At 41.8% G+C, this 12,340-nt stretch overlaps 1 protein-coding gene across 2 annotated transcripts in view; it reads left to right on the forward strand.

The window, feature by feature from the left end:
* Positions 1 to 12,340, forward strand: part of LOC126354759 (TATA box-binding protein-associated factor RNA polymerase I subunit B) — a 292,430-nt gene that overhangs the window by 254,535 nt on the left and 25,555 nt on the right. The window contains exon 9 of one of the 2 annotated variants that reach the window (XM_050004643.1): positions 7,989 to 8,209. In XM_050004643.1, the coding sequence (XP_049860600.1) occupies positions 7,989 to 8,209 (221 nt within the window). The remainder of the gene's footprint in view (positions 1 to 7,988; positions 8,210 to 12,340) is intronic. The other variant, XM_050004644.1, reaches the window with a different exon arrangement.

Raw genomic sequence — 12,340 nt, forward strand, 5'->3', positions numbered from 1 at the left:
TGCAAATTTGCACATTGTCTTGTTTAGACTCTTAGTTTTGGAATTCACTGAGCTCATCTTAAACCACATTTTTGTGTAGAACTATTCCTAAATGTAATCAGGCTATCAACTGAGTCACCTTGTTAGTTTTATATAGCAATCAGCAAACTCTTTTCTGATTTTATTTTATCTGATTTAAAGTTGATACTACTTTAAGGCTTTTCTCTTCCACTTTCTCTACTCAGTCCTGGGGCTACATGTATATGTCACACTATTTTTGCATAATATGTCTAAATTACGAAGGTTGTACTCGCCTCTTACTTGCTTTCCCCAGCAGTAAGAGAGGTAAGTAGGGAGTGGTTATACTAGCTTTCAGCAACATGGGTTAAACATGACAGCACATTCTATCTAGCCAGTCTGCATCCTTTACTTTATTGCTATGAACTTGAGGAGTTAGTTGTCAGTTACAACCAGCAACCTTTCTTTGCTTGTTGCACTATAATCATCAATAACCACCAATAATAGTTTACAAAGTTCAGAGTATTTGTTGTTCATTTAGTACACACATACAATTGAACCACAGTACTCAAATGTATCCATTTACCTGGCAATTTTGTAGTAGGTATTATCAAACTATAATGGTATCCTAATTCTGATAAGTACTGTCCAGTACACCACTTTCCATCAAACTTTTTACAGCGATAGTGCGCTAGTATGTACTTCACTCCATCCCCTCTTCAATGAGGGTTTTCGTCACCTTGTCACCTTAATAATCAATCAATCTCTCTCTCTCTCTCTCTCTCTCTCTCTCTCTCTCTCTCTCTCTCTCTCTCTCTCTCTCTCTCTCTCTCACACACACACACACACACACACACACACACACACAGAGAGAGAGAGAGAGAGAGAGAGAGAGAGAGAGAGAGAGAGAACATTTGACCATGACCTACTCTTGATGTAAACCATCCAGACGATAGCAGAGCCACCTGTCAATGAATGACTGCTAGTCAGACACACACGCGGTGTATGTAGTATCAGTGCGCATGCTCTCTGTGTGTCGAATGGGGAATGCACGACATATCTTTGGTTGACAGAGGGCAGGCTGTGATGGCCAAAGGCTTGGCATGAGCATTTCGGAAACTGCATGTCTTGTTGGGTATTCAGGAGTGCTGTGGCGACTGTCTTCAACATATGGCAAAAACAAGTTGAAACCATGTCCCAACATCATGGGATTGGACAGACACCCTCGTTACAGATGCCGGACATTGTAACTTGGCCAGACTGAGAAAACAGGACAGGCAGCAAACTGTGTCTGAACTAACATCAGATTTTAATGCTTTGCAAAGCATAAATGTGACTGAACACACAGTACACCGAACACTCCTAATAATGGGCCTCTGCAGCTGACACCCCATGCACGTGTCAAGTTAACACCATGACATTGACAACTACAACTGAAAAGATCACATGACCATCGGCACTGGACATTGGTGCAGTGGTGGAGCATTGCATGGTCTGATGAATCCCAATACATTCTTCATCATGTCCATTGGAGGGCGCGAGTCCATCCTCTTCAAGGGGAACAGCTCCTTGGCACCTGTACTCTGGGGTGGATGGAGGCAGGCTGGCGGGGACTTCATTGTGCTCTGGGGAACAATTCATGTGGGCACCCATGGGTCTAGTAGAGCTCTCGCAAGGCACCAAGACGACCAGTGAGTATCGTTCATGGTTGCAGGCCACGTACACCCCTTCATGACAATCATGTTTCCAGATGACAGTAGCACTTTTCAGTAAGGTAATGCACCATGTCAGAAGGCCAGGAGTGTTATAGAGTGGTCCGAGGAACACAGTGGTGATTTCCAACTGATGTTCTGGCCTCCCAACCTATCAGATCTCATCGCCCCGCCTCCTCAGATTTACGGGTATTAGGTGACTTATGTGTGCAGGTGTGGTGCCAGCTTCTTCCAGCAACCTACCAACATCTCATTGCTTCCATGCCACAATGCGTCACTGCTGTTATCCTTGCCAAAGGTGGATAGAATGACTATTATGTAGGTGGTCATAATGTTCTGGCTAATTAGTGCATATCCCAGGTACAGTATCCTGCACTGTGTCATGCCTATACTACTTCTTCTTTCCAGATGATCCACTCCCAGTAGATTTAGAATTCACCTGAGTCCTGAGCTAATTTTTTTCTCCTTCCTTTTCATAAAACAAAGACTCCTCTGTGTTAGGTCTCCTGCAATTAATACACTCCTGGAAATGGAAAAAAGAACACATTGACACCGGTGTGTCAGACCCACCATACTTGCTCTGGACACTGCGAGAGGGCTGTACAAGCAATGATCACACGCACGGCACAGCAGACACACCAGGAACCGCGGTGTTGGCCGTCGAATGGCGCTAGCTGCGCAGCATTTGTGCACCGCCGCCGTCAGTATCATCCACTTTGCCGTGGCATACGGAGCTCCATCGCAGTCTTTAACACTGATAGCATGCCGCGACAGCGTGGACGTGAACCGTATGTGCAGTTGACGGACTTTGAGCGAGGGCATATAGTGGGCATGCGGGAGGCCGGGTGGACGTACCGCCGAATTGCTCAACACGTGGGGCGTGAGGTCTCCACAGTACATCGATGTTGTCGCCAGTGGTCGGCGGAAGGTGCACGTGCCCGTCGACCTGGGACCGGACCGCAGAGACGCACGGATGCACGCCAAGACCGTAGGATCCTACGCAGTGCCGTAGGGGACCGCACCGCCACTTCCCAGCAAATTAGGGACACTGTTGCTCCTGGGGTATCGGCGAGGACCATTCGCAACCGTCTCCATGAAGCTGGGCTACGGTCCCGCACACTTCCGCTCATGCCCCAACATCGTGCAGCCCGCCTCCAGTGGTGTCGCGACAGGCGTGAATGGAGGGACGAATGGAGATGTGTCGTCTTCAGCGATGAGAGTCGCTTCTGCCTTGGTGCCAATGATGGTCGTATGCGTGTTTGGCGCCGAGCAGGTGAGCGCCACAATCAGGACTGCATACGACCGAGGCACACAGGGCCAACACCCGGCATCATGGTGTGGGGAGCGATCTCCTACACTGGCCGTACACCTCTGGTGATCGTCGAGGGGACACTGAATAGTGCACCGTACATGCAAACCGTCATCGAACCCATCGTTCTACCATTCCTAGACCGGCAAGGGAACTTGCTGTTCTAACAGGACAATGCACGTCCGCATGTATCCCGTGCCACCCAACGTGCTCTAGAAGGCGTAAGTCAACTACCCTGGCCATCAAGATCTCCGGATCTGTCCCCCATAGAGCATGTTTGGGACTGGATGAAGCGTCGTCTCACGCGGTCTGCACGTCCAGCACGAACGCTGGTCCAACTGAGGCGCCAGGTGGAAATGGAATGGCAAGTCGTTCCACAGGACTACATCCAGCATCTCTACGATCGTCTCCATGGGAGAATAGCAGCCCGCATTGCTGCGAAAGGTGGATATACACTCTGTACTAGTGCCGACATTGTGCATGCTCTGTTGCCTGTGTCTATGTGCCTGTGGTTCTGTCAGTGTGATCATGTGATGTATCTGACCCCAGGAATGTGTCAATAAAGTTTCCCCTTCCTGGGACAATGAATTCACGGTGTTCTTATTTCAATTTCCAGGAGTGTACTCATGTTTATTTCCTTAATGCCATTCATGATTATTTCATACCAGTGCTCTGGCTATTACGGCTCCAGTACTTTCATGCCTATAGGGTAACTCTTTTTCCTCCTCTCTGTCAAACCTGGCTTTGCTAATAGGGAACATGACCTTGCATCATAAATAATACACTTTTTATTCTTATTGCTATTTACTGGTGTTGTTTTAGCTAGACTTTGGAACTGATTGTTATCCTGTAATTGTGGCACCCATGCCTGATCATACACTTTGATAGTATCTGCACATGTTATGCTGGAGCTATGCTTACGATTGTCTCTGTAGTTAGGTACTACATTTTTGCAATCTGGCTACAAGACAGAGAGCCTTGGCTCCTACCACTAATATTTCAATCATTGTTGTCACATACTCGCCTCTCTTCTGTGGTAGTTTGGCTGTCTGTGACACTTAATCTGGCCATAGTATACCTCACTTTCACTACTTGCTAACTTAAAGCTTATCTATTTGTATTTCATACTACACCCTCTAGTGTATAATGTAACTTCTCACTTATTATCTAGCAACCACTTATGATAATTTCTAAACACATTCTTCTTTCTTTCTGTCTTTTGTTCTTTCTGTATAAAAGTCCTTTTCTAGTTCAGTCACTGTTCTTCATGAGAAACACTGCATTCACAATGATTCTAAGTGCCCCCAGCAGGAAACAATTTATCCATCACCCAGGTTTGAGTCATAGATGCACCTTAAGAAATATGTGGAATGGATATCCTCTGCAGGTTTATATTTTGCAGAATGTTAAATACATTAAAACTATTTCCTATATTTGTTCTTCAATAAGTTCCACCGACTTTCACAAAATTTCCTCTTCTAGTTCATCCTTTGTTTTTGCTAGTTCATCCCCTGTTTGGTTCTTTATAAATCCTCTGTATACTGAAATGTACTGGCAGATAAATCGACAAACATATGAACTTTCTTTTCTATTAACTCACTAACTCATTCAACCAAAGTTGGCAAATTCATATCTGTAAAAAGAATTCCCTCTGTTTCTTTGACATTCTCTGAAATATTTATCCTTGATTGTGTATCTGAAATTTGTTCACATACCTCATTTAGTTCTGTTCAGCAAAATCTTGAATTTGTTTTATATCATCATTTCTTTCTTTGAAATCTTTCCTAACTTTGTTCCAAATCAAATCATGCTGTTGTATTACATCTGTTTTTAAGTCCTTAGTTATAGAGGATATCGTGTTTTGAAGCACCAAAATTTCATTCTTTATTACATAGCTTTCAAGCTACAAGTTAGTTCTGTTCTTGATTTAGAAGTTAGTTCCATTCTTAGGCCAGAAGTTACTTCTGTTTTTAGACTAACTGTTAGTTATATTCTTAGACTAGCATAGCAGCTGTCTATCTTAGTGCTCAGTTCAATTTTTAATGCATCAATAGTCTTCAACATTTCCTCCAACTTGTGCATCACTGTTGGAATGCAGTGTTAACAAGACTCATTTGTATTGAATCTTCAGTCAGCTGTGGCTGCCATGTAACTTAAAGGGTGTTATAAAATTAGCAAAAGAAACTTTGATCAAGCGCATTACATTTGATACCTAAGCAACACATAACATTACCACCACTATAAATAAAACAATGTGTTTTTAATACAGCTCACCGAAGCTTAAGGGCAGCTCTCATCATGTTGAGTTGTCAATAAGAAGCTGGTTTGTTGGTCGAGGCTAACTGTGATGCTGTAGACAAGATGGTCTGCTGCCTGAGGGCCAACACTGGAAGTAGTTGCGCAGCTGTAGTTGACATCTGGTGCATTGACATGTTGCAGATGAGATAACAGCAGCTTGCTGATGCTATGTCTGTTGATCTTCTGACTCTTGGATATATCACTTGCTTATTCAGTATAAATGCCGTCAAAAAACTTGATACTCCTTTTTTTCTTTACTAATACATTCTTCGTTCTTCATGTTTTGAGGGGGCATGGGAGAGGAGGCATATGTTTAGGTGTTTAGTTTGTGTGGTCATCTCAATATAAGTTATTGATCCCTTTGTCAAGAACAATCCTTTTATTCTCAGTTATCTGGATGAAAATAATTTCTTGCTCGTTTTCGTATAATTTTGCCTTCTGTAAATGCTGTTTAGTCTTACTGTTTTATGCACTTAACTGCCACTGTGATTGCAACTTTGTAGCTCACAATCACTTTTCAGTCTATTCGTAATGTAACACATTTACGATTTTATGCGCTCTTATTTTCTTTCTTCTTCTTCTTCTTCTTCTTCTTCTTCTTCTTCTTCCGTGCCACTTTTCTCCTAGCCTACAGATTTCACGTTCTTCGGTGCGGTCACCACAAATTAAATGTCACCTATGTTCTACCACTGCTAATTTGTAGTTATATTAGGAGCACGATGTGGAAGGGTACAGTATCCATAATACAATCACCTGAGGTCCCTTTTGTTTTGCTGTGCTTATGTACCATGCTTATTCTTATCATGGACTGCATCTTCATAGACTGAAATCTTGAGGCTGCAAATCTAAGTCCAACCTATCTTCAAATCCATAAAAATAAGACATATACCTTCATCATTAAATATTATGTATATTAACTTAGTATTATGTCAGGAAACACATAATTTAATATACCTCTGCTGATAAATGTAAACATTAACATACATTTGCATTAATCTTTCCACTTCATGGGATAGTGACAGAACGAATCACGTGCTGTCCTTCTGACATCATTATTTTATTGTCATGAGCATCAGCATCCTCTGGAGCACTGTGTGTTTCTGAGAACGAGCACACCTCCATGGAGCAACCACCAACCTAGTAAGTAATGTATGCCAGTCACTAGCTTTCAGAGCCACCTGCCTTGTAGGAACATGACATTCAGCCTCATGATTTCATGCATGTACAAATGGATTCTTGCACAGTATGCCTATTTGCATTTATTAACTACTGTATGAAATTTCTGTGCGCAAGTGATTACCATCATTCGTCGGTAACAGATATAGGACAGATAGTAACTTATTACACTTATGAAATGCTACGTTACACATCCGTGTGTGTGTGTGTGTGTGTGTGTGTGTGTGTGTGTGTGTGTGTGTGTGTGTGTGTGTGTGTGCGCGCGCGCGTGCGTGTGCCCCCCCCCCTCACCCACCCCCCCAACCTGCACACACACACACACACACACACACACACACACACACACACACACACACACATTTTTGTGTGCTTATTTCGTGTAAGAAGCTCAGGGAAATATTTGATTTATTTTCTGACACTTTTAGTAATTTTAAGCACACTCGTGAGCATTAAAGAATTCACTGTCATGTGCCCTACAGTTATATCATCAACATCATTGAGATTTTAGCATGTTGATTGATAGTGGCAGCTCAGTTTTTTTTTGGATCTGCAATCAGTGCTGTACACAATTGAGACTACAGCATATGATACTGTAAAAATTCTAACTCACACTTAACTTCAAAAATAAACCAATAGTATGTACCACTTAATGATAAGACACGTGATGGCAAGGGATGTAGCTTATGCTCAGGCAAGCAAGAAAAGCAGGATTGAGGCTGCTGAATTTTGAGTAAGCGTGAGATGTGTGTCTATTTTTTTATATTGTTTGTGCAGTATCTGCAATTTGGTGTTGGTGCTCTGCTTCTGAACTTAGAAGAGTTGTTGTTGCTGAGCCAGCTACTGTTGTTGTGCTTGCAATTGCCTCTGAAGAAATTATAGTAGTTAGGCATCTGCAAGCACTGCATTTTTCTGTTAAGTCCTTGGTATTGCTATTGTACATGGCAATGTACACTTTATTGGCATTGTACAAGCCACTCTCACACATAAATTAAAAGAACAACTGTTGTACCACAACACAGCATTGTTGAGTGTCCAGTTCAATCTCGAAAGTGGGGTTGTCATTAGCAAATGGAAAAATGGGAAATCCAGTCCAGATGGAAAGTTCAAAAGTTAGAAAGATACCAATAGATGCAATGCATATGGGGAAGCATAGAAATTGTGGAAAAAAAAAAAAAAAAACGGTCTGTTGATGGCTGGAAGAAAGTGGGAACTGCTGCATCAAAACAAAATCAATTTTTTTAAGTTTATCATTGTGACTGCAAATGTCAAAAAAATATAGCCATGTTAACACTGATAAAAGATTATCAGTCACTTGTAATAACCATGTATAAATTTAAAAAAAATACATTTTAAAATTACTCAACAAAATATTACAGTATGTTTCTTAGTAAACCATTGACTTTCATAAAGCAGACTGTGCCCCTTATTGGTTTCACGTTAATATACAAAACAAAAATCTTCCTTCTCTGTCCATGAATTATTTGTTTGTGATTAAGGCTGTATGTTGGTGACGATCTTCGACTCTTCAGCTGGGACAGATGGGTGTGTTGGTTTGAGAGACGCAAGCAACTACTGGTGAGACACCATATTCCCACTCGAGACTTAATAGATCCAAGAGAAGAAGGTAATACTCAGCAACTAATTGAACACTGGACAAGGGCTGTCAAGGATGAAAGGCTATGTGAAAAGGTGAAGACTATGGACCATTTATTCAAGGGTAAGATATTATCAAATAATATTTTTTTGGACTTTCATTGGAGCAAGGATTTACTTTCATCGTATGTTAACTTATTACTATGTTGTTCTTCAATATTCCTTAGGAAAGAAATATCAGTTAGGGGACAATGCATGGAGTGGTTAATAAAACTGTTACTAACTTTAATGAAATGTCATGACAGAATCAGAATGAGAAGCCACAAATACAGTGAGTGTATTAATATAACATACAGCAGTTGGTGAAACGTCAGTAGTTGTTCAACAACAAAAACAATAATGAAATTTGGGAACACACTCTGTAAAGTCTTCAACATTCAGATATCTTGTGACTTCATAACAGCTACTGTGTTAGTGACCAACTGGTAAGGGGGCATGAAATGCAGTATTAGTTTGTGACATCTTGTTGTTTTCACGTAAGAAAACATCTGCTAAAGATAAAATATCACATAATTCAGTGTTGATCAGTGCCATAGAGGTGGAAAAGAGCCAGCATATTAATACCAGACACAAGGTATGTCTACAGGAAGATCAGAGAGATAATAAGGTAGTAGTTGAGGGAAATCAGCAATGGAAAAGGTGTACAGAAAAAGCTTACAGTAGATGCAAAGGTGCAAGAAGAGAAAATAATAGTGGCTCTGACCATCAGTGAGGTTCTAAGAAGATATTAAATTACTTAAATACCTATAAATATGTGGGCTTAATGATCGCTAAGTGCTGATGTTCAAATGTAAGGTTGTCAAATGCTGTAACTGGAAAGAAGGCGAACTATCAGTGTTGGATATTATCTTGGCTGACATCAAAGAATTTTATTTGTTTAGGAAGCAGAATGTAATGAAGTGTGTTGAATATGAAGATTGGAATGACACAGACAAGAATATTTCAACCAAAATATCCTGATTTATCAAACAAAAATCACCAAACAGCTGCAAGTTTTGAGAAGTCATTTTATTTAGACTTCCAATTTCGGCATTTCATTAATGCCATCTTCAGGCCCCTGCGCACTCCATGTATTCAGTCAGATACTTGTATATCTGGAGCCATCAGTATCTGGATTCTGTGAATTCATTTTGAAGTGTTTGCTTCGAAGACGCTTTAGTAAATATTTGACTAGCTGCTATCCTGTATCCATGATGGATAAGCAGAGATTAAAATATCCTGAGGTGTTTGGTACTGAACTGAAGTATAAGGAAGAAACTCCTGAAATTGTTTTTTTTTTTTTTTTTTTTTATGGTTAGGTTTCTGTGGAAGTTAACAGTGATAATAATAAAGTCAGACTAGAGAAAGTAGTCTAAATATTATAACAGATCAGATGGTAAAAAAAAGTGACACAGAAAATCAGGAACAAAAGCTACAGATAAAACAGATTAGGTATGTTGTTAAAAATGCCTGTGAATGCAGACAGAGGCAGAATTAGAAAGCACAACAGCTATAAACTTTGCACCAGGTCTGAAACCTGTTATTCTATGTTACCCATGCCATGCTGCCACACAGAGATGACATTTTAAAAAGGTGCATTGCTATTGAGATGTATGGCATAAATGAAAGATACTTAACTTTCGAACAGCAGAAACGTTATAGAATCTACAGCCTACCACTAGCTACCTAGAATATATCTTAATTATGTTCATCCATATAATCTCCTGTACACTGTAAGTTTGTATGGAGAATCCAGTTATAAATAGATATAGTATTTGGTTCTCATGTAAAATTACTTGCTGAGTGGTGTTCCCTTTTTATTTTTATGCCTTTTTTACATCATAAAATAAATGTTATCTTCTGAAGGAAGCCATCTATAACAGCTATTTAAATTATAATCAACCAATAAATTCACGGACTGCCACAAAGATGATGAAGGTTTCTCAGGTCTCGAGCAATATGGTAGCGTTGATATGTTGCGACGTTTCGGGAAGTGTCATACTACCCATATTCTGCCGAAGTGTCGGGATTCACAGAGAGTGGGATATTTGTATGTGCAGTCTCCCCCCTCCACTAGTCCTTGGGCGGCTGTCGTGGTCCGGCCATGGGAGTGCGGTGGTGGGGGTAGCAGCCACCCTCCGACGGCCGTGTTCAGCGCTTGGTGTGGGCATTCTGTCGGCGTCTGTGGTGGAGGATGTTGGCGGGCACGATCCTGGTGGACTCCTGCTATCACAGGGTTCCATGCTGTGCTTGGTTGGTATTCTTCATCCCTGTTGACCAGTTGCCGTGAATCGTTATTTCTAGGGATTCTTTGATAATACTTTTCCAGATGCCATATGCTCGGCACAGAACTTATATGTTTTAGAAGTTGAAGGTGTTTTCTTCCTTTGTGCTATGTTCTGCTATGGCCGATTTTTCTGTGTGTCCTAGTTGCACACATCTGATATGTTCTTCACAGCATTTGGATATACAGCGCTGTGTTTGTCCAGTGTACTGTTTTACTCATTCGTGTGGGATGCTATATATTCCTAGCATTTTAAGCTTCAGCGGGTCTTTGGCAGAACCTAGGAGCTTCTTCGCTTTTGGTAGTGGGTGGAAAACGGTTTTGATATTGTGTTCACCCAGAAGTGGTGCAATTTTGCATGAGAGTGGCCCACATAAGGAAGGAATGTGCGTCATTTGTCTTCTTCTTCTTCTTCTTCTTCTTCTTCTTCTTCTTCTTCTGGAGTCATCACTACTTCTTTCTTCCTTTTTAGCTCCATGTTGATCAGCTAGGAGATAGTCTGTGCTTCAAGCGGCTGCAGAAGGAACACATCAAGAAAGCGAAACTTCTTAGCACACTGGCTTTCCTACAACACTGTCAAGATGAGAACATCGTACCAAAGTTTGCAGTTATTTGACACCCAGTAAAATCAAAGGAGATGGACCAGGTATTACAATGAGTAGGCGTGGCCTTAGTAAGGGAGCGCATTCAGTTTACTCGGAAGGAACTTGATAGGAATGCATGCAGCCTTCTCACATGCCACCTACGGTTGGCAAGGGCATTACAGCCTATCTAGTGAATGGGCCGACTGCAGCACGCATTCCAGCAGCGAGGTGCAGAAATTGGGCTCTACATCTAAACATCTCAGTAAATTCGGCAGACTAGCCAGTACTCAGACGACAGACAAGGAGATGAATGATACCAGAGCCGTGGTTAATTTGACTGGAAAAGAACTGGACACTGCCACAGTTGTGGTCCTCAAAAAAGGACTGAATTTTCCCCCCATCCCCAGAAAGATCCCGAAACGGGATATTATCAGCAGTGTGGAAGAAGCAATACAAGGGCTTTCAAAAGAGGAAGCAGAAGAAGGCAGGCGGGAAACCTGCAGAATAATTGACAGATCTCGATTACCTAAGCATAATTGTGGAATAACAAGGAGCTCTCCAGTCCCTTAGAGACGACCCTGATATGACAATCTTACCAGCGGGCAAAGGGAACCCAACAGTGCTACTAAGCACCGATGAGTACTGGCAGAAAATAATGTGCTGCTACGAGATGAGGCCTACAGGAACCTGAAGAAGGACCCAACCTTGATGATGACTAGAAGGATGATAGCTCTCCTGAAGAAATATGACTTACCTGAGCCAATGAAAAGCAGCTGCACTCCAGAGTGCCAGTGATACCACGCCTTTATGGATTCCCCAAGATCCATAAGGAAGGGGTGTCTCCAAGACCGATTTTGGACACCATCAACTCTCACAGCTACAGATTAGCAAAATACCTAACAATGCTGTTCAAACCCCTTGCGGGACACTGCAGCCGCCATGTGACTAACTCAACCAAGTTCGTAAAAGTACTCAGGGACATGCGACTACAAAGGGAAGACTTTTTCATGAGCTTTGATGTGACGTCGCTCTTCATCCCTTCAAGACCCCTTGTCACTTTTAGCTCAGCACTTTGAACCACAAACAGTCAGCCTTTTCGAACATACACTGACAACCACTTTGATGACACTTTTGTTGTGTGGGGGCATGGCAGACAGGTGTTAGATGAGTTTCTCGAGAACCTCAACAGCATCAATCCAAATATCAAATTGATGCCTCCCCTTCCTTGACACACTAATTAAGAGGAAGGCAGATGGTTCACTAGGCCATACAGTGCATTGGAAGAAGACACAAATGGACCTATATGTTCATGCAAAAAGCTGACACCATCCAGCACAAAGACAGACAG

The sequence above is a fragment of the Schistocerca gregaria genome, chromosome 3 (genome assembly GCF_023897955.1).
Source record: "Schistocerca gregaria isolate iqSchGreg1 chromosome 3, iqSchGreg1.2, whole genome shotgun sequence".
NCBI lineage: Eukaryota > Metazoa > Arthropoda > Insecta > Orthoptera > Acrididae > Schistocerca > Schistocerca gregaria.